This window comes from Neoarius graeffei, chromosome 22, assembly GCF_027579695.1.
Source record: "Neoarius graeffei isolate fNeoGra1 chromosome 22, fNeoGra1.pri, whole genome shotgun sequence".
Lineage (NCBI taxonomy): Eukaryota > Metazoa > Chordata > Actinopteri > Siluriformes > Ariidae > Neoarius > Neoarius graeffei.
Genome location: NC_083590.1, coordinates 2,446,110 through 2,469,495, shown reverse-complemented (window position 1 = coordinate 2,469,495; position 23,386 = coordinate 2,446,110). Strand labels below are relative to the sequence as shown.

The following is a 23,386-nucleotide window of genomic DNA, read 5'->3' as shown; positions in this document are numbered from 1 at the left end:
TTGAATCTGTTGTCCAAAACGCAGTGAAGGGAGCATTACAAGAAATTAATACCTCCCTGCAACACATCAGAACTGAACTCGAGAGACAGGGCTCCTCCGTGCAGGATCTTAAGCAACAAGTGGATGATACCACGAGGAAAAATCGGGAGATTATCAAAACGGTCAAAGCCTGTGTTAGCGACCAGAAAGAACTCGAGCAGAAGCTAGCTGAGCTGGAAGACCGGTCTCACCACAACAATATTCGCATCACTGGGCTCCAGGAGGGTCGTGAGGCAAATGATCCCATCGGATTCCTGCAACGACAGCTACCCGTGTGGATACCCACTCTACAGAACAGACCCGTTATCGAACTGGAGAGGGCACACCGAATTTATGCGAAAGGGAAAAGTTTGGGGTCTCGCACCATGATTTTCAAATGCCTGAGATACCAAGATCGCCAAGCAATCCTCAATGGGGCAAGACAGACACAGAAAACTGGGCCAATTAAGGACACTACAACAGCAACGCTTTGCTTTAAAGCAGACTACAGTGCGTACACCATGCAGAGACGCCAACAGTTTGTAGAGGCACAAAGTAAGCTGCATGCGAAAGGGATCTCAAACTTCCTCATCTATCCTGCTACATTAAAAGTGACCCACAGAGGAAAACAGCTATTATTCGACACGGCCAAAGAAGCTGATGACTTCTGTGAAGACTTGGGCGAGGAGGTTAACAACATAAGCGACACAGACACGCAGAACAACTTCACCCGGATCATCAACTGAGTAGTGTGAGTGGACACCCAGAGGAAGAATTAACCGCATCAGAGATACTGCAACAAGAGTCGGGTTCAGAACCATCTCGACCAGGCTCACCGAGTGTGGAATGAGAACTGAACTTTTTTGGTGAAGTGACTGGAGAGGATTATGTAAGTACAGATGCAGTAATAACGTTCCAAGCTGAATGGACACAATTGCAAGTAAATGGCGATCAATACCCAGATAGCAAAAATCAGTTGAATCAACATTGAAATAGCGTTTGGCAGAAAACATTGAAATAATGTTGAAATGATATTGAAAGTGTCCCCTTGAATTTGGGTTGAATCAACGTTGAATTTTCAACCCTATCAGCATTGAATCAATAGTGATTCAACCTTGAATCACTATTGATTCAATGCTGATAGGGTTGAAAATTCAACATTGATTCAACCCAAATTCAAGGGGACACTTTCAATATCATTTCAACATTATTTCAATGTTTTCTGCCAAACGCTATTTCAGTGTTGATTCAACTGATTTTTGCTATCTGGGAATTGCTCAAGGGCACCTCAGCCCAAGGCCACCCCACGTCAACCTAACTGCACATCTTTGGACTGTGGAGGAAACCCACACAGACACGGGGAGAACGTGCAAACTCCACACAGAAAGGCCCTCGCCGGTCGCTGGGTTCGAACCTGGAACCTTCTTGCTGTGAGGCGACCGTGCTAACCACTGCATCACTGTGAGAAATTGGGTTAATGTTGATGTTTCACCGTACACAATGATGGAAAGGCCTGTCTGTGGACATGAACCAGATATGATATGAACCAGAAAGGATTATACAGTCTTTACCTGGACAATAAAATATTGCCTAAATACAGTACTAGCAGTTAAACTTACTGTACAATTCAAATAACTGCCTGACGAACAAAATATTTGAATATTTGCTCCGGTTTCCCCCACAGTCCAAAGACATGCAGGTTAGGTTAACTGGTGATTCTAAATTGACCATAGGTGTGAATGTGAGTGTGAATGGTTGTCTGTGTCTATGTGTCAGTCCTGTGATGACCTGGCGACTTGTCCAGGGTGTAGATACCCTGCCTTTTGCCCATAGTCAGCTGGGATAGGCTCCAGCTTGCCTGCAACCCTGTAGAAGGATAAAGTGGCTAGAGATAATGAGATGAGAATACATAACATGTCATAATAAGTCTGTATAGTAATCCTCAGTCACTGTTTTATCCTACTCAGTATGGTGGTGAATCTGGAGCCTATGCCAGGAACACTGGGCGTGAGGTGGGATGGGGTTCTTGTCCATCAGAGTACCATGTGTACAAGCACATGTTCACTTAACCACTATTTTTAACCACACTACCACAAAGAGGAGAACTGGCCAGTGTTGTTGAAGCAAATTTCTTCAGTCGCAAGCACGGGCAGTCTATGGTCGCAAGTCTCGTCGTCAACGGAGCTTGAGCTCTTCTGAAAGTTCTTCTGAGAGACGGTTATTTGGACCATTCCAAATAGCAGCCGGTACAGTAGAATTTTCTGTTCGTTTTTTCCTTACATGTTGCACACACAAGATTTGCACATAACCATAAATAATAATCTATTCTTCATAGTTCCTTGTGCTCTATTAAAATTCTAAATTAAATAAATGAAATTCAGTGAAATGTAGGAAACCCCCCTCCCACAAAATGGTCTCACCCAGAGTGCACCCCAGGCTCCCGTCCAGTGGTGCAGTGTATGATGACAACAAAATCAACATATATTCAACATTGATCAAATGTTTCCTTCAACCATTACATTGATTCGAACACATTTTTTCAACTTCATTTTATCAGTGGTTGATTAATGGTTGATCCACCATCAGTGTTCAACTATAACTGTAAATCAACCATCTTGACCAAATATCAACATTGAAATAACATCATTTGCTATCTGGGTAGGCTATGTTCTGCCACCAGCCTTTTTTTTTCACTTCAGTTACTCCTCATAGAGGGTTTAACACTGTCACTATTATTAGGCTACATCCACATGACAACGGCAACGAGATGTTATTTAAAAATATATCGCGTCCAAATGGGCAACGATCAGTAAAATATCAGCTCCATATGGCAACGCAACGCTTGCTGAAAACGATGCAATACACATGCCACACCTCTAGGGGCGCTGTAAGATGGTCCCTTCGGAGACACCAGAACAATAGAAGAAGTAAGGACGCATGCACATAAATTATTATGCGCGAGACTTCATATTAGCCACAAAGTCAGGAAAATCTGTTCGGAAAATTACATTATAATGACCAAATACTGTACAATGAAAAGTATTTTTCCAGTCTCACCTGTGAAAGGTAATCCCATGTGATCTCGTTTGGACGGCAAACCTGTTGGTACAGTTAAACGCAGCTAATCTTTATTCTCCGCTTTGACCTTTCCAATATGGCGGCGAGGATGACGTATGATTCTATGCGGAAGGCGGCGTCTTTAATGGTCCGGAATAAATTGAATGCTACACGTTGATGGATTAATTTGTTGTTTCTCACCTGTGAAAGGTAATCCCATGTGATCTCGTTTGGACGGTAAACCTGTTGGTACAGTTAAACGCAGCACATGAATCTTTATTCTCCGCTTTGACCTATCCAATATGGCGGCGAGGATGACGTATGATTCTACGCGGAAGGCAGCGTCTTTAATGGTCCGGAATAAATTGAATGCTATGTTGATGGATTAATTTGCTCTTCTACGCCCTTTTTGAGGAATGTATTGTAGGACTTAAACCATCATCTGAAGTGGTGAGATCGCTCCTTTTTTTCCCTATTTTTGCTGGCAGGATTGACTCTGCCCTAAGGGCAGAGTCTCTCTCTCTCCCTCTCTCTCTCTCACTTTGCACCATTACACAATAAATATTCACAGTGAAAATATTTTGTAAGCGCATTTCATGAACCAAGTTATAGGATTTGTTGACAACTCGTATCGAGTTCGTTACACTTCTACCCGGCGTGAAGCACTCCCCAGATAGCAGAGGGTCGTTGATTCGACGTGGAATCATCGGCATGTTCTTCGACCTATACACCTATACGACGTTGATTCAACACCGCTTTGCTCATACGAGTTTCCGTTGAAACGACGTTGAAAAGTGGCTGGTGGTCGACAGAGAATAGACCCCCTTTCACCCTTTATTCAACTACGTATTTCGGTCGATTTATAGTTGAATTTTTGGCGATGATTCATCCAACTTTACTTCCTGTTTTATGTACAACAGGAAGGCTACAAATTAAGCAAAACAGGCTAAATTAAACTAGCTAACAATAAAGCATCGGGGCTCTTGCCTAGGATGAACACACATTACTTCAACCATGAAGGTGAACATTTATATCAATGTGTGTAGGCTACATCCTGTTTTATGTACAACAGGATATAAAAAATGCATGCACCAATGCACCCCTCCTAATGTTTGTCAAGCTATGTAATAAGGCATACATTTTACCATTTATAAGGAACAGAACACACTTGAACAAGTTCTTAGAAACATTTTCAGATTTATTTACAAATGTACAATTTTGTAGCCTACTCCTCCTGCGGCGCAGACACCTGTACATGGAAACAGAAAAACATAACCGAAATTAATTTGATGCAGCATTGACAAAGAAAGTCAGCAGTAGGCTATTGGTTTCAAAATGAAATGCCACCCTACATCACGTCTCCTCATTCCTCCCTCTCTCTCTCTGGCGCATATTTCAGCCACTTCTTCACGGCGTCACTGAAATTGGTGCGCGTGCTCCCTGGCAGCTGCTTTTGTAGAGCATCTGAAAGAAAAAGAACAAAACATTGAGAATTTGCATGGTGATAATTGTTTAAGTTTGAGTTGGGAAGACTACGTCACACTCTAGTGGTAGGTGGCAAGTAATGGCACTAGTACAGAAAATATATGTAAAAATCAGAAACCATAGGTGTGAATCTTGTGACAATTAAAACGGGATTTAAAAATAATAATAGTAGTAATTTCCCCATTGACAAAGCGGAAATAGAAATGCCACTACCAAACCGTTCGTCACTCAGTCAGCCTCCCTGGACTTGCCTGCACACCTGCTTTTTCTGAGTAAGGCGCCTGGTAAGTTTCTTAATCCTTTGCATCTTTCACAATATGTTTGTCATTGTCATTATAATCGTAATGTTACAGTTAGTGAAGGAGTTGTTAGAGAACATTTAGAAGTAGTGTGCAAGTACTTGCGACAGCTTTCTATTTTACCCTCTTTTACAGCTTTGTGCACATGCATAACCTACCAAACAGGACATCATGCATTTTGGTGTCCTTAAAGGCAGTTTTTTCCCCCTTTCCAGCCCAGTTGAACTGGCTGGCCAAGCTGTTGTCCAGGAGGCTACGCAGCATCCGCCTCACCGTGACCCCTACATCAGTTCCGCCACAAAGGGCTAAGGTAGACACCTGATAGAATAAAATGTAGCATGAAGACAATGTGAAAGTATTCAGTGTTTATCATTGTTTCATTGATTCACAACGACATTAAATATTTGTGTTTCCTTTTGCAGGTGTTGCAGATGATTGGAAAAGAAAGGTAAGAATAAGTACCATCAGCTGCTTTTGTTTGGCATCTTCCTTGACCAGGGCCTCTGCTGCCAAAAACTCCTCCATGGTGGAGAGTGGGAGCTTGGTAAGGGGTGATGTCTGGGGTGTGTCTTGTCTCCCCATCTCTCTCCTTTGGGCCCTGACCTCTTGCTCCAGCCTTCCTATCATCCCCTTCATCTCCCTGTTTTCCCCCTTCAGCTCCCTGATTTCCTCCCTCAGCTGGCCAAGGAGAGAGATCACGGTGCTGATGCCCATGTCTGTTAAGTAACACGAAACATTAGGACTTTTGTTACGCATTGCTTGTCATTTTTGAAAAGTGATTACAGTTGAGGACTCACCACGCAGCAACTCATTGTTCCCCTGTTGGGATGGCAGAGGTGTGGCTGAAATATCAGAGTACAATTTAGTTCACTGCAGGGTGCTTAATTTAAATGTCTTTTCTAAATTGACAATTTTCATGTTGATTGATTTCCTCTTTGACTTACCATGGAAGCGGTGACGTGGCTGGGGTGAATCTGAAAAATTGTATGGTCTGTTGATCAGAACACATCTACATAGATGTTTTTTTTTTTAGTTGTTTATGGCATAAATCAAGGCAATGTATAGTTACCATGGGTTAGTGGCTGACTGTGATGTAGGGGGCCTGGCGGGGTTTCTGACAACGGTAAATCTGAAAAATAGTAAGCAGTCAGTTTCCCTCCCTCAGCTGGCCAAGGAGAGCAATGACTGTGTTGATGGCCATGTCTGTTAAGTAACACCAAACATTAGGAGTTTTATTTCACATTGCTGGTAATTTATGACCAGTGAATACAGTTGTGGACTCACCACGCAGCAACTGATTGTTCACCTGTCGCAACGGCAGAGGTGAAGCTGAAATGTCAGAGAGTACAATTTTGTTCACATTTAGTTTAAAACACATCTACAGTACATAGACATTTTTGTTTTGTTTTTTTTCAGTCGTTTATGGCATAAATCAAGGCAATGTATAGTTACCATGGGTTAGTGGCTGGCTGTTAAGTACAAGGCCTGGCGGGGTTTCTGACGGCAGTGAATCTGAAAAATAGTAAGCAGTCAGTTGATCAAAACATCTTCACTTACTTACTGGTATTTTAGTTTCTGGCATAAATAAAGGAAATGCATAGTTACCATGAGTTAATGGCTGGCTGTGAAGGAACTGGCTGGCTGGGTGTCTACTGGCTGACTGGGTGTCTAAAAACGGAAATGAAATCATTATTATTTCAGACAAGTTCTAGGTCTTCAGTAGAACAACAACAAGTGGTACAGATAGTCACCTTCATTAAGGGAGGGGAATTGCCACTCGCTGTCCAGCTGAGTGGCGTCAATAGATGGTGACCTCCTCCCCTTACGCCTTGGTTGTGCCTCCTCCTTGCTGTCCTCCTCAAAATACCTTTTGTTTGGACTTTAAAATAAACACAGGACCTTACTGCCACAGCTCAAAACACAAACGAAACTGTACTTGAACTTATAACTGCAAGTTGTGATTTAAAAAGAATTTTTACCGTCTTTTCCTGGGCCCCATCTCACCATCAGACTGCAGGTCTGCTGTAAGGCAGCCTTCCTCCAGCGATCGGTTGAGGCAAGACCTGGCTTTGGCAAAGGTGGCTGAAAGGGAAGGCAGTCTTAATGATATTGGCTTAATGCAATATTGAAGTATTGTCATTGGTTTAATGAAGTAGCTATGCAGCTCACCACAGGTTGTCAGCGCCCTGATTTTTGGGTGGAATTGCCATCCTTGTCCCGGGGGGATGGAGTTCATGGCGGCCTTCTCAGCTTTTTGGCCACTATAGGGTGGCCAGTAGCATCCCACTTCTCCGTCCACCTCTACCACCCAGCTGAGCGGCACAACTGCTGCACTCTGGTCCTGGAATTCCACCAAGTTCCAAAGCTGTGCCATCTATAATAAAAATAATAATAAAACAAAGCACTCCATGGAAAGGATAGTTAGTGCCTGCCATCCAGCTGGAGTACTCCAACTGTCCAGATTCTAATGTAAAAGTAAATGTGTTCTTTGTGTGTGTGTGTGTGTGTGTGTGTGTGTGTGTGTGTGTGTGTGTGTGTGTGTGAGTGAGTGTGTTTTTTTTTCTTTTTCTCCCCATATAGGTTTACGAATGGTGACGAAGAGGGATTGCCACAAAGGTCTCTCCATCTGGGAACAACACACATTTGCCCTGGACAACCTCAAGCTGGTCAACGTTAAGGCAGCTGTCTATGCCAAATACTCTGTAGCAGCCAATGCTTTTGGAGGGGCAAGGATAGTGGAAATATGACTCCCTCCTCTTGAATTTCATGTAAACCACAAAGACAGAGTCACAATGTTTAATTATGTTTTTCACCATTACGATTTCATTTTTAATCACTAGGCAATCATCGCCCTGCTTTGAAGAAAAACAGAAATCATTGAAATGCACTTTTTTAAATTGCTGGCCGGAACTTAAGTGTTGGGGTAATGGGCCCTCCTGGTGTGGGTGTAACAGCTGTGGTTGTGTAGGTGGTGGTGGAACTAAACGAACTGGCTCCTCTGAAAGGCGTTTGACAACCTGTTGTAAAGGTTGAGATGGCTTGCGTAGCATTTTTTTTAGTTTACCCAAATAATTCTCGTAAGGAAAGGATGAGATGTTGTCTAGGGAACCATACTGGCGGTACTCATGTGTCAGATGTATTGTTTGATGTACGCTAAACACAATCTCGTCTTTACCATACACCTCTCCAAAATGCTTCACAAAAGTCATTAACAATTTTTCGCAAAAACAAACCATACTTTCAGAAATGTTTGGTGTGAGTAGCAAAAACATGGCCACAGAAAACAACATGAAGTTTTCATAGAGATCTTGTGGAAGAATGTCCCTCAGAACTACTGGCCCACTGTAAATCATAAATTGCCGCAGCTCTGCCGCTTTCCACCTATCAATTTCGGCGAGTTCACGGGGTTTTCGTGCAAATTCAGCTGGAGTATAGGGACGAAGCTGTATCAACTTTTCAGAGATGGCTTTAATGGCTCTTGTAGGCTGCCTTGTGGAGTTTTTCCCCCTCATCCAAAAATGTATCAACTTTTTCGTAACACCTCGGCAACATAAATGCATGTAATCTATTGGGAAGGCAGACACCATTTTCACCAGACCAGTCAGAGGACTTCTGTTGATGTGGTGGTCCTCATCTACCATATTTTAAAACTCCTCGTCTGACCTTAGCCTAACATCAGTGTCTGGATACGTCATTTTTTTCTGCCAAATACCAGTCTGATAGCACTTATCGCATCCGGAGTACCCATTATGGCATTTAATTTGTTTTACAAATGCTCGAGCAGGAGCATCACAAATGAAGGATGAAATGGCCACCCTCAGCTTTCTACCTCCAAATGTTACCCCACTGCAAAGCAGAGCAGATAGGTCTTTAACAAACTGCGTCAGATAATCAAACACATTGGAGGGTTTTCCAGGGCCACAAAAGATGCCAACTAAAAACGGTGTTCTGGTGTAATCGCAATCAATCAGTGCCAAAATAGGCCAAAACTGAAGCTTGGTGCTTTTGAAAATAGGGAGACCATCGATGTTAAATTGAAGTCTTATTGTTTGAATAACATCTGGTAAATGGATGGTGCTTAATTTGGACAAAATTCCCTTTGCCAAGCCAAAATGGTAGTATTCCCCATTACCTACAGTCTGTAATGGTACTGCAGGCTTAGTGCCCAATAAGGTCCGAGCATCCTGGGGCAGTTCAGGGTGGCTTGTTCTCAAAATGGTCAACAGAGCAGTAATGGCAATCAAAGGCACAGAGAATGATGCAGCCCAGTGTTTTAATTTTTGGTGAAGCCCTGACTCTTCAAAAGAGTCACCATCAATATGACTGTCACCCTCTGAAGACATGCTACTGCTGTCAGACTCTGCATCACTGCACCCTCCCAACTCAACAGAATCCCCACCATCCTCATCTAAACCCATTGATGATGCAGGCATGGGAGAGACTGGAGGACCAAGAGAGACTGGAGGAGCAAGAGAGACTGGAGGAGCAAGAGAGACTGGAGGAGCATGATTACGCAGAGCTGACTCAAAATCGGACAGAATCTGCCTTTCTAACATTTCAGTAGCCTTCAAAACACGTCTTCTTTTTGACCAATAAGAAGCCATATTCTCTCCCCTAAAGAAATAAATTACTGCAGTACCTTTTGAGGGAATGTTGTGGTAGTGGTCTTCAGGTTCCATTGAGGTAAACATAGGGGGGGGACAAAGACAACATTTATGTTATTACATTTGAAATAACCTTACACACACACACACACACACACACACACACACACACACACACACACACAGGTCAAACAATTGTTTTACAGAAAGTTCTGTTTTAACACCAACAATGTTTTAATGCTTGGATTAATGTTGTAATGGCTGCGACCCATCGGCCTACAGTGTTACAAAACTTAGAGTTTAAATCTAGCATGTAGGCCTAGGTTGCATGTTGTTTTGAGCTGACCTGTTCGTTTGTGTAGCCATGGCGGCCATGAACTTCAAAGATTATCCAGGCTACTTCTGTAGTGACCACTTTGTTTGAGGTACCATGAACGAAATTGCTTATATTCCCTCAACTCATACAAGAAACATGCAGAAACAATGCATCTGCATGTTTGTTTCAAGTGGACACACGCACGCACACACACATTTACGCCATTACATTTGAAATAACCTTACACACACACACACACACACACACACAGATCAAACAATTGTTTTATAGAAAGTTCTGTTTTAACACCAACAATGTTTTAATGCCTGGATTCATGTTGTAATGGCTGCGACCCATAGGCCTACAGTGTTACAAAGCCCAGCCCCCACAAGCTAGGTGTAGGCTAGCTACCGGTTATAACCGCGGCCTGTATACTCGATTGAAATGCTTTTTTTTCCAAGACCACAACTATGACCAGTTTTCGGCTAAACAATGCATCTGCATGTTTATTGTATGAATTGAGGGAATATAAGCAAAGTTGGTCGTGGTACCTCAAAGAAAGGTCACTACAAAAGCGTTGGTAGCCTGGATAATGTTTAAAGTTCATGGCCGTGACCCAAACACAAAGCCGCTACACAAAATAACAGGTCGGCTCACAACGACATGCAACCTAGGCCTATGGCGTAGGCGATATGACTGAAGTTCATCTTCTTAAACTGCTTGAAATTGTATTTAAAATTCCCTTTACTAATAGCGACTGAATAATGGTACGTACCAGATGTCCAGGGATGAATGAAAAAGTAGCGTCTATCAGCAGGCCGATCCACAAGAGAGTCGCGTTCCAACTAGTGTTGAAGTTAACCTGCAGCCAGTATACAGTAACGCAAATGACGTCATGCAGTAAACAACGGTGCATTATGGGATAGCATGGGTCATCCAACGACATTGCAATAGGCCTGCCCTTCTTTTTAAATCATGCCTTGAAATCAACAAACTGTAAAAAAAAAAACTTTCATAGAAGGTCAAATATTGCTGAGTTCAGACAGTAGACCTAAATTGGTTTTATTCCTTTTTTCATCATTTACTTATCGTTTACTTGCCATTATCACTTAGCCTATATAGGCCTACTTATATCATTTACTCGTGTCTATGTGTAAGCAGCATAAGACAGACAGACACACACTAGTGGCAATTTATATTCTGAGCAATCCTACCAATGTTGAAAACTGGCCGGCAAAAGTGACGATGGTTCGACGTCGTATATTCAACCTTCTCTGATGGTCGACAGATCAACCTTTACCCACGTTGATTCAACGGTGATAAATCGACCCTCTCAGACGGCGGAGAAATCGACGTTTCACGGCGCCGTTTCAACGTTGATTTTCTGACGTACGACGGAAACCGACCATTCTGACCAAAACTCTACGTCGTTTCAATGACCCTCTGCTATCGGGGGCATGCCCGCCCTCTGAGCACCAATACCCGTCAAGAAGAGCAAGGATTAACTCAAGCATATGAGTTATATGTATGATCAGAATATTGGGGTGTGATACTAGATTACAATCTAGTATCAAAGGGGGGGATTGTTAGATTTAAAGCCATGATTTAAGTTAGTTTTATAGCTACACGTGATTTAGGATTGTTAAGACTTTATGATTTAATATTTTAGAGCTTTTTAAGATCCTTTATTAATTGCAGAGTGTAATTTAGGATTGTTAAGATGTTAAGACTTTATGAGTTTAATCCTGAATCCTAGGCTTGTGACCTTCCTCCAGTCACAGAGAAGTGCTGACCTACTTTGCTAGACTAGACATAAACATGTCTTTGTTTAAAATGGTAAATGCTGAGTTGTTAACATATTCTTGATATGGGATGTTTTGCCTATGATTGTTTTACTACATATTAATGAAATTAAGATGTAATTTGCTGACTTAGCACAAGACTTAGCACATTTACATGCGCACACACATAACACACACACACACATTTTCACCCTCTACACGCCATGGACACCCACACACACACACCCCTCTCTGAGGTCACACATAAACACACACACACACACACACACACACATTCGATAGACAATACATAAACACAAGAGAGATTATAATTTGTTATAAAAGTTGTCTGTAAAATTTTATCTTTGGCGAGAAAACTGTGAATAAACAGCAGTGAAACCGATCTCTGGTTCTCTGTTTTTTTGCGGTGTTTTTTCGCCCCAGAATTTTGCAGGTGGCACGAGGGCACTGGTCTCGAGAAGTTGACCGTTCCAGCTGGGGGAACCCTAACAGTTATTAAAGCATTTAACTGGCAAAAATCACTTGCAGTGGATATAAAAAGTATACACACCCCATTAAAATGATTGGTTTTTCTGATGTAAAAAAACGAGACCACGATAAATAATTTAAAAAATTTTCCCGCCTTTAATGTGACCTATAACCTGGACAATTGAAAAACAAACAAATCTGTTCAGGGAAAAAACATAAAAAGTAAAAAAAAAACACAATAAGTTGGTTGCATAAGTGTGCACACCCTTAAACTAATATTTTGTTGAAGCACCTTTTGATTTAATTACAGCATTCAGTCTTTTTAGGTCGGAATCTATCAGCCTGCCGCATGTAGACTTGGCGATATTTGCCCACTCTTCCTTGCAAAAGCGCTCCAAATCTGTCAGATTGTGAGGGCGTCTCTTGTGCACAGCCCTCTTCAGGTCACCCCACAGATTTTCAATTGGGTTTAGGTCTGGGCTCTGGCTGGGCCGTTCCAAAACTTTAATTTTCTTCTGGTGAAGCTATTCTTTTGTTGATTTCGATGTATCCTTGGGGTTGTTGTTGTGCTGAAAAATGAAATTCCTCTTCATCTTCAGTTTTCTAGCAGACACCTGAAGGTTTTGGGCCAAAATTGACTGGTATTTAGAACTGTTCATATTTCCCTCCACCTTGACTAAAGCCCCTGTTCCAGCTGAAGAAAAACAACCTCAAAACATGATGCTGCCACCACCATGCTTCACCGTGGGTATGGTATTCTTCTGGTGATACCTTTCAACAATGAGATGCAGTGAAGTCGTCCTGTGCCCTTAGCAGAGAAACAGCCCCAAAGTATAATGTTTCCACCTCCATGTGTGATGGTGGGGATGGTGTTCTTGGGATTTTATTCAGCATTTCTCTCCCTCCAAACATAATGAGTTGAGTTGACGCCAAAGAGTTCAATTTTGGTCTCATCTGACCACATCACCTTTTCCCAAGCCTTCTCTGAATCATTTAGGTGCTCACTGGCAAACTTCAGATGGGGTTGTACATGTGCCTTCTTGAGCAGAGGGACCTTGCGGGCACTGCAGGATTTTAATCCATTACGGCATAGTATGTTACCAATGGTTTTCTTGGTGACTATGGTCCCAGCTGCCTTGAGATCATTAACAAGCTCCTCCCATGTAGTTCTGGGCTGATCCCTCACCCTTTTCATGATCATCCTTCCCCTACGAGGCGAGATCTTGCATGGAGCTCCAGGCCGAGGGCGATTGATGGTCATTTTATATTTCTTCCATTTTCTAATAATTGCACCAAGAGTTGTCTCCTTCTTACCAAGGTTCTTGCTGATGGTCTTGTAGCCCATTCCAGCCTTGTGCAGGTCTACAATCTTGTTCCTGATGTCCTTTGAAAGTTCTTTGGTCTTGCTCATTGTGGTGGAGAGGCTGGAAGAGGTTGATTCTGTTGACAGGTGTCTTATAACCATAACGAGTAGAAATTAGGAGTACTTTCTTAAAGTGACAGACTAATCTGTGTGGCTCATGGGCACAGACAGTAACTGGTCTGTGGTAGCCAGAATTCTTGCTGGTTTGTAGGGGATCAAATATTTATTGCATTCAATCAAATACAAATGAATTTATAACCTTTATATGTATTTTTTTCTGGACTTTTTTGTTGATATTCTGTCTCTATTTGTGAAAATAAAATTACCATAAAATTATAGACTGCTCATTTCTTTGTAACCGGGCAAACTTACGAAATCAGCAGGGGATCAAATAATTATTTTCCCCACTGTAGGAATGGAGTCCATCCGTCTGTTTCAATCTGGACAAGTTTTCTCAGAAACAACATGAGCTACATCAATGAAACTTTGCATGCTTATATTACTGGTCATGATTTAAGTTGTGTTTGAAAATATTTTACAAGAAATTATTATTTTCAGAGTTATGGCCCTTGATTTTCATTACTGGACTTTGCACAATTGGATTCAATCTGGATAAGTTTTCTCAGAAATTACATAAAGCTACATCAATGCAACTCTGTGTGCTCATACTACTGAAAACAGCTGGGTAGCGTTTTATGAACGTGTCATGGCACTTATGACATAAATCAATATTAAAGCAATGGGCTTATGATGTTCTAAGTATTAAGAGGTTCAAAATTAAAAATATGACTTCTACATCGATCAATGCTGCAAGCCAATGTCCTTTTACATTACTTTTATAGATGTCAGCTTTATCTGGAGCCCTACTGAATTGTTTAAGCCATGACTGGACAGTACCATCTAAAATGCTGGGTTGTTCATAAAATCCTTGTGGCTGGGGATAGTGATGACCATGCAGGGCTCGAAATTAACTTTTTTTCTTTGTGTCCCCCAGTGGTCCCGAATTCTGTGTTGTATTGTCCCGAATGGAAGCAATAGTGTCCCCATTTTTTTCCTCTCTGAAATAACCAGTGGTTAATATTATCATATGAAGTTACTATTATATTTGTAACTATGCGATTTTGAACCCTTTATATCATTTTACAATAAGTCACAAAACACAAGTGACACATGTCCTATACATCATCTACTTCAAAATTAGTTATTGCATTTTCAGTTTATTAAACTTTGGCGATCTCACTGTATGAATAGATACCCGTTTATTTAAAAGGGGCCAACTAGCTCATTCAGAAAATGTTTCAACTCCCTACATCTGCAGTACACTTTAGCTGAAAATAAGACCCCTTTTATGTTCATTTCATTATGTAATATACCTGTTGCCCCATTCAGAGATGTTTTGAAAGCCATCAGCCATAACATCAATGGATGAAATGCACACCCATGTTGCAAGCAGTACAATAGAAGGTTTGACCCAAAAAACGAAATATTTTAATCCAGTCTACAGTGTAAAATAAAGGAAAAACGCCATCCAATCATATCGAGGTACCACCTCAAAATGATTGGATACTGACACGTCAATCAGACTGAAGCCCGCGACCAGCCCGGCCCTTCTGTGTGTGTGTGAGAGCGAGCAGAGTGTCACACAGAGCGCAGGATTCTCTCAGTGCGCTCCTTCCAAACAACGGGGATTTACACGAAAACGGAAGGAGATATTCACAAAATTCTTTCACAGTGAGCGCCACAAGGCTCTCCTGAACACACGGATGTAATTTTTTTTGTCTGTAGTGTAAAAAATGAGGTCACTAGAGCGAGTTAAAAACGAGTGACTTTTCTGCCACGTTTATAATGGGAGTCTATGGGGCTGCGCGGCTGTGCTCTCGTTACTTTCAGGCTTCTCATTCAAAAACAGTAAATCCTATCGCTCAGGTAGACACATTGTGTGAATCAGGACAAGTGTGGCTACTACTTTTGAGAAAATTATGTGTGTGGAGTGAAAATTGGGGCTGAAAACAGTTTAAATGAGAAAGTTTGAGCTATTTTTCCAAGCTCTCTACACTCTAACTTAACGAGCTGCACTGGTGTGTAACGCAATAGACACCCATTATAAAGCCGGAATTTCTCAGGCTTTATAAGGGGGAGGAGGGGTGGAGACGCGGGGGTGGGAGTGTTTCTTTTCAAAATATGGCTTGCGGGAACCGTTATTCCAAAATCTTGTACTGCACCTTTAATGTAGAACTTTTTTTCTAGATCTATTTTTTTCCATTGTCCCAGATATGATAATTTTGTGTCCCGATGACATTTTTTATGGTCCCCGGGACATCGGGACACCGTTAGTTTCGAGCGCTGTGACCATGGCTTCTTGTTTTAACTCATTCTGGGTTGTTTTCTATAACCCAGCAGCTGGGTAAATTTAACTCGTTTATTATATTATTTGAGCTACATAAGTTAAAAAATGGCGGCACGGTGGTGTAGTGGTTAGTGCTGTCGCCTCAGCAAGAAGGTCCGGGTTCGAGCCCCGTGGCCGGCGAGGGTCTTTCTGTGCGGAGTTTGCATGTTCTCCCCGTGTCCGCGTGGGTTTCCTCCGGGTGCTCCGGTTTCCCCCACAGTCCAAAGACATGCAGGTTAGGTTAACTGGTGACTCTAAATTGACCGTAGGTGTGAATGTGAGTGTGAATGGTTGTCTGTGTCTATGTGTCAGCCCTGTGATGACCTGGTGACTTGTCCAGGGTGTACCCCGCCTTCCACCCGTAGTCAGCTGGGATAGGCTCCAGCTTGCCTGTGACCCTGTAGAACAGGATAAAGCGGCTACAGATAATGAGATGAAGTTAAAAAAAAATTAACCAGTTATTCTTCCAACCGTCCTGTCCAGCAGTTTTCAAAATGCACTGGAAAAGGGCTGATTTTGGGGTGAAATAAACAAAGTGGTTTGGGCGGATCAGTAGTGCGGTGATCACAGCAGCAGCACAGCGGTGTGTTAGCAGCACTGCGTGTTTTATGTAGGTGTCATGCTGTCGTAGTAGCCAGAGATGACTTTGTAGTAACCGACTGAAACAGTATAGTATAATAGTACAGTATAATAGTACAGTATAATATAATAGTACAGTATAATATTACAGTATAGTATAATAGTACAGTATAGTATAATAGTACAGTATCGCCCCATTGCATTTTCCAAAAACCAGTCACACTTGAGTCTCTTGCAAATAAAGGTCTTACCACTTTTAACTTTTATAAAGTGCACACACACACTAAGATAGATAGATAGATAGATAGATAGATAGATAGATAATGATGACCCCATGACCCCTTCTTTGCTGTTTGGTTTTCCTTGTTTGTTGTTCCCTCCTCTTCCTCTTCAGGAGGTGGTCCTGTTGTGTTCAGGAGGCTGGGAGTTACACCTGCACCTACTCAGTTCCTGATTACTATATAAGAGGACTGATGCAGTCAATTCTCTCTCCTTCCATCAGGCTGGACATTGGGGTAGGTTTTGTTTTGGGTGTGGTTAGTCTTTTCTTTATTTAAAGTACTCATTTACACACTCACTATATACTACTGACCTCCTTGATTTACATCATTTTAATTGTTTTTGTGTTTGTTTTAATATTAGTTAAATTTAGTTTATATGTTAATTTTGATTATTTTTGTGGTCTCCCTGATTTTTGTCTTGAATTTGAGCCGGTTCATGACTATATATTATATATGAGAGGGAGTTAAAATTAACTGCAAAAAGAGACAATTCCATCCCTCAGTATCAGATCAGTTCCAGTCCAGCGCTCCTCAATTTTACACATTACCTGCTTTAACTCTGGTTTCTAAATGCTCCTTGAACCTCGGCCTATTTTTTCATTCTGCTCTCGCTTGTTAGACGCATGATCACAAGGCTCCTCTTGTCACTCTGTCCTCCTGATCAAAGGACATCAGATCAGAGGGGTTTTTCCCAGTACGAGGTGACATCTGCATAATTATTTTTCTTGTTTTAAATCCCCGACACGGGCCTCCGGACTAAGATTCCCGGACGACTCTTCTGAGTTCAGTGCAAAACAGGAAGCGGTTCAGTAACTTTCTCAGAGGAGTCTGGAGAAAAATACTGACATGGCTGATCTTATAAAATAGTCCTATAAAACCCGTATATGGCTGAAGAGTGAAACGAGTTTTAACAAATGATGAAAACTTTTAACATTTTAAACCTTTAAAGCGTGTGATATAGTACTCTGAATAAAAGACGTGTTGCTGCTTACCTTCACTCGACGCCATTTCGTAACAGCGCTGAAATGGAAAGTGAAAGTAACTTTACCTGTCCGGGGAAACGTCACACTTCTGGTTGATTAAATCATCTTATGAATTTTGTGAGTAAAACCTGGCTGCTCATTACTCTCTGAATGATTGTGTACTTATCTTTTCCCACCTGTTTTCTGAATGCTGGTGAAAAGTTGAAGTCCTTAAGGTCAAGGTTTTTTATTTGCTATTTATGCATAACCCAACAGTTCAGACACATTGGAATTTTTGTGCAGGGCTCTGAGTCAACAGTTTAGGAAATAGAACACTATAATAAAAAATGAAATATAGAAACACTATACAATACAACGTTAGGAAATGGAACACTATAATAAAAAATATAAAATATAAAGCACGATACAAAAAGGTGGCAATATGTACAAAATTTTAAATACAAGTATTAAACAGAAGGAGAGGGCAAATGTTAAATAACAGTAATAAAATAAAAGGCTAGTCCTGAGTGCTGTTCCTGGATTATGAAGAGAGGAAAGTTATATGGAAATATTGCACATTTTGGGAGGGGGATGAGTTATGTGGGGATATTGCACACACTGTAAACCCGGATTTCATATAAAATCAGAGAGTTGATTAAATTGTACTTTGTTTTTAAGTTTTACAGCATTACTAACAAACATAATTACATTTGACTATGTAATTTGAGTTACAATATACTTACATTTTATAGTATTGCAATAAAACAAACGGTTTAAGCACATTGTACTTGGATTGACGAGTCAAGTAAATTGTACATGTTCACCTCACTGGTTCACCTCTGAGACTTGTCTGAAAGTAGACATTTTTGCTTTGCCTATTTACAGGAGCCATGTAGCCTAATAAACATTGGGTGATTCTTGCATTGGAAAAAAATTAGTTCATCACACAGTTTGCTGAAAAGAGAGCAGATAGTAAAGCATTGATCAAATTAAGAGAAAATGTGCACATTAGATCCATTAAACCATGACTTATGGCTGCATAAATGTTTTATTGTTGGTTATCATCCATGCATTTTGCACTTATAATTCTAGGCCTACTCTTTTGCATTTGAAATGTCCAAGTGGTTAATTTTGCAAATACGTCTTAAAACATCAGATCTACAGTCTGTGATGTTTTGGCAAGTGATCCAGCGAATCTGAAAGCTGTGTTGCGAGCTGCAAGTACCCATTTTTTTCCCATGCTCTCCAGCAAAGTCATGTATCGATAGAGAAGACTTGAGGAGGGGCAGCCTGCAAAGCAATAAGTTAACATTAATTCGGTGACCATGTTCTGAAACGGCTGATATAAAACTCCACATCAGACTTAAGCCACAACGCAATTTTGCCGTGGTTACAAGGGGTTGGTGTTGGTAGGTGTAATGTTTACGATGTAGAACATGTAACGTTATGATGTTATTGCATTTTCACATGTGATCGGTTTTGGGTTGTACACAGACATGGTTTTATTCACTATTGTTTTAGTCCACAAGGGGGCGCTCTAGTTTCATTATGTTTGGGTGGATACTGAGGGAGCAGAGGGAGTGGTGAGGGAAAAAAAGCGGGATGCCAATGTTTGTAACTGAATATTCAAGTTCACTAAAAACTGTCTAAAAGCTACCTTGCTGTGTCAGAGTTTTAATTCAGAATTTTACATTGGCGACAAGGATTTAATTCCCCCCCCCCCCCCCCCCCGAACATGGCTACTGCACTGCCTTCATTCCCTGCTTTTGACATCTCTGAGGATCAAAACTCATCCATCCGCTGGAAGAAATGGCTACAGCGCTTTGAAAACTTCATGGTTGCTTTGGATATAAAAGATGATAAAAGGAAATGTGCAATGCTTTTGCACTATGCGGGGGATGGTGTTCAAGACATCTTTGACACACTTACTGAAGCGGGAGAAACAAAGAACTATAAAAATGCGAAAGAAACACTGACTGGGTACTTTTCCCCTAAAATCAACATCGCCTATGAGACTTTCAAATGTAGACAAGCTAAAAAACTAGCAGAGGAAACACTTGACTCCTATCACGTACGACTATGACAATTAGCAGCAACTTGTGAGTTTCCTGATGTTGAAAGAGAGATCAAAACCATGATCATTCAAACTTGCACATGCAATAAATTGCGGCGTCAAGCACTACAGAAACCGGAGCTCATGTTGATGGAACTCCGGTCACTCGGCAGAATCATGGCACTTGCGGAGATGCAAGCATCAGGTATAGAACAAACACAAAGTACAAAACAAGCCAATATGCAGGAAGAAGTAATGGCTGTTGAAATGGGAAGAGGGCGGGACTGAAAAGATGCTACAACTGCTCCGGTACTTTTCCCCACCGTGAGGGAGTGGTGTGCCCAGCGTGGGGGAAGACATGCAACGCGTGTGGAAAACAAGGACATTTTGCCAAATGTTGTCGCTCTAAACAGCCATAAAACAGCATCAGAGGTAGACATAAAGTGCATTACCGTACATAGACACTAGTGGAAGCAGCAACACTACACCTCAGACAGCGTGTACTTCAGACTCAGAGTCTTCTGAAGAGTATGTATACACAGTTACCCGACTAAGAACAAATCTCCCACATGCAAAGATAAAGGTCCGTGACTGCAATATACAAGTCATGCTTGATTCTGGGGCTACTGTCAACATCATTGATGAAGCAACTTATCAGAGATTGAGACATAAGCCATCACTCACTAAATGCACAGTCCCCATCTTCCCTTATGGCTCAAGCAGCCCACTGCCTACCCTGGGAAAATTCACCTCACTGGTGGAATCCAAATCACAGTTCACAAACGCAACCTTCCAAGTTCTTAAAGGCAATAATGGCAGTTTGTTTGGCTATGACACCACCAGTCAATTGGGACTGATCAAAGTTGCTAACTCACTTCACACAACTCCAGCACACTCAACACAGCCTACAACAACCTTGAAGCAAATGGAGAAGAGTGCAGTAGGTGATCTCCTCACTGAGTATGCTGACCTCTTTCATGGGGTGGGCAAATTAAAGGACTTCCAAGTCAAGCTGTACAAAAAGAAAGATGTTCCTCCAGTCACACAACCTCACAGAAGAGTACCTTTTCATGTCAGGAAGCGAATTGAAGCTGAACTACAACGTTTAGAGGAACTTGACATCATAGAGAAAGTGGATGGGCCTACTCCATGGGTCTCCCTAATTGTTCCTGTTCCAAAGCCAAAAAACCCAGAAGCAGTGCATATTTGTGTGGACATGAGGATACCAAATCAAGCTATCGAACGAGAAAGACATCTCACACCTACGGTAGACGACGTGATACAAGCACTCAATGGAGCCAGATTCTTCTCAAAAATGGATTTAAACTGTGGGTATCATCAGCTGGAACTGGAGCCAATATCACAATATATCACAACATTCTCCACTCATGTAGGACTGCGACATTACAAAAGACTGAGTTTTGGAGTTTCTTCAGCAGCAGAGGTATTTCAAAATGCCATTCAGCAAGCCCTGGATGGTATCCCAGGAGTCATCAACCTGAGTGATGACATTTTGGTATTTGGCAGAATGAAGGCTAACCATGATCAAGCTCTGAGGGCAACATTTCAGCGACTTGGGGAGAAAAATCTGACTCTGAACAAGGCTAAATGCTCCTACGCACAAACCTCTCTGGAATTCTTTGGCTACATATTCTCAGATGGATGTTTCTCTCCTGATCCCAAGAAAGTTCAGGCACTGCATGATGCTGCTGCCCCAACCAATAGCAGCGAGGTCCGCAGTCTTCTCAGCATGGCAAATTACAGTGCCCGCTTCATCAAAGCTTTTGCTACTATCACTCAACCTTTGAGAGAACTTACAAAAAAAAAACATTTGCTGGATCTGGATGGACAAACACCAGAAGTCCCTTGATAAACTGAAACAAAGTCTAACAAGTGATGCCGTCATGACCTACTTCAACCCATACAAATTAACTGAACTGGTGGTTGACGCAAGTCCAATGGGTCTTGGGGCCGTGTTGGCACAGAGAAGTGGCCCACATGAACCAGCCAGAGTGATAAGCTATGCAAGCAGAGCCTTGTCACCTATCGAACAAAAATATTCACAAACAGAATGTGAGGCTCTCGCCATTGTCTGGGGCTGTGAACATTTTCACATGTATCTTTATGGGGCACCCTTTACCCTTGTCAGTGATCACAAACCTTTGGAATGGATTTTCACTAACCCCAAATCAAAGCCGTCTGCTCGTATTGAATGCTGGGGTCTACGTATCCAGCCCTACAACTACACCGTCCGTTACAAGTCTGGAAAGGATAACCCTGCAGATTACATGTCACGTCATCCTGCACATGTTTCACATGCCTTTCAAGAGGTTTCAAACACCAAACAACAAGTGGAAGAATATGTGAACTTTATTATGGCAAGCACCATCCCTAAGGCAATGACACTTGCAGAAATTCAGAATGCAACCACAGCTGACCCCACTCTATGTAAAGTCATCCAACTCATAAAAGGGAGCTCATGGGGGTCGCTGTCTGAAACACAGGATTTTGCTGATGGAGTTGATAGTGCTGCACTAAAATCATTCCATAAAATCAAAGATGAACTGACAGTAACTGCTACTGATGACACTGTACTACGGGGCACAAAGATTGTTATTCCCCATTCTCTACAAGTCAGGGCCATATCACTTGCACACGAAGGCCACCAGGGACTGGTCAAAACAAAGAAACTGATCAGGGAGAAAGTCTGGTTTCCTGGCATTGACAGACAGGTAGAAACCATGATGGCTGGTTGTTTTCCATGTCAGTCTGTTGTGCCTCATCACACACAAGAACCTCTCCACATGTCTGAGCTGCCATCATCACCATGGGAAAAGGTTGGTGCAGACTTCTGTGGTCCATTCCCCTCTGGTGATTACCTTTTGGTGGTCATTGATGAATACTCCAGATATCCAGAGGTAAAGATTCTGCAGTCCACGTCAGTGAGGGCCACAATTCCTAAACTTGATAAAATATTCTCAACACTGGGAATTCCGCTTGAGGTCAAAACAGATAACAGCCCACCTTTTCAAAGCTCAGAATTTGCAGATTTCGCAACATACCTGGGTTTCAGACATAGGAAGATAACTCCACTCTGGCCTCAGGCCAATGCAGAGGCTGAATGTTTTATGCTTACTCTTGAAAAGGCTGTACGCGCTGCACATGTTGAAGGCCGCCCATGGAAACAGGCTCTGTACACGTTCCTCCGCAATTACCATGCAACATCTCACTGGTCAACTGGAATGGCCCCTGCTGATGTGCTGTTTGGGAGGCCCCTTCAAATTAAGCTACCTGTATCTCCTCTTCCCTTCCAGCCTCAAACTGATGCATCTCTACAACAGACAGATGCCCTGGCAAAGAAAAAGATGAAACAAAATGCTGATGGGACGCGCCGTGTTGCTCCTTTGGCTCTCAGAGTGGGTGACATAATCCTGTGTCATCAAAAGAAGGAAGGGAAGCTATGCCCTGCCTACAATCCCCACCCATACAAGGTCATTGCTGTCAAAGGTTCCATGGTGACAGCCAAACACAACAATCATGTTGTTACCAGAAACTCATCCTATTTCAAGACTCTGCCAGCCTATGAAAATCTCCCCTCTCAGTCATGTGTTTTGAAAGACATAGGTGGACGAGATGTCATGGACTGGACTGAAACTCTTCCTGAACAAATCCCAGAACCCCTAGCCCCTGATGCCCCTGAGCCACAGTCGCCT

General features: G+C 42.1%; 1 protein-coding gene across 1 annotated transcript; it reads right to left on the bottom strand.

Annotated features, from left to right (window-relative positions):
- Positions 1-4,438: 4,438 nt before the first annotated feature.
- LOC132871051 (uncharacterized) lies at positions 4,439-17,672 on the bottom strand. The gene is made up of 15 exons (XM_060905205.1): positions 17,651-17,672; positions 10,555-10,641; positions 9,499-9,525; positions 7,029-7,233; positions 6,839-6,941; positions 6,611-6,738; positions 6,465-6,527; positions 6,312-6,371; positions 6,144-6,188; positions 5,929-5,988; positions 5,804-5,833; positions 5,657-5,701; positions 5,322-5,575; positions 5,018-5,177; positions 4,439-4,539 (listed from the first exon to the last, which is right to left on the bottom strand). Exons 4-15 carry the CDS (start codon positions 7,231-7,233, stop codon positions 4,439-4,441), a joined length of 1,254 nt encoding a protein of 417 aa, XP_060761188.1. The 5' UTR covers positions 9,499-9,525; positions 10,555-10,641; positions 17,651-17,672.
- Between the last annotated feature and the right edge of the window lie 5,714 nt (positions 17,673-23,386).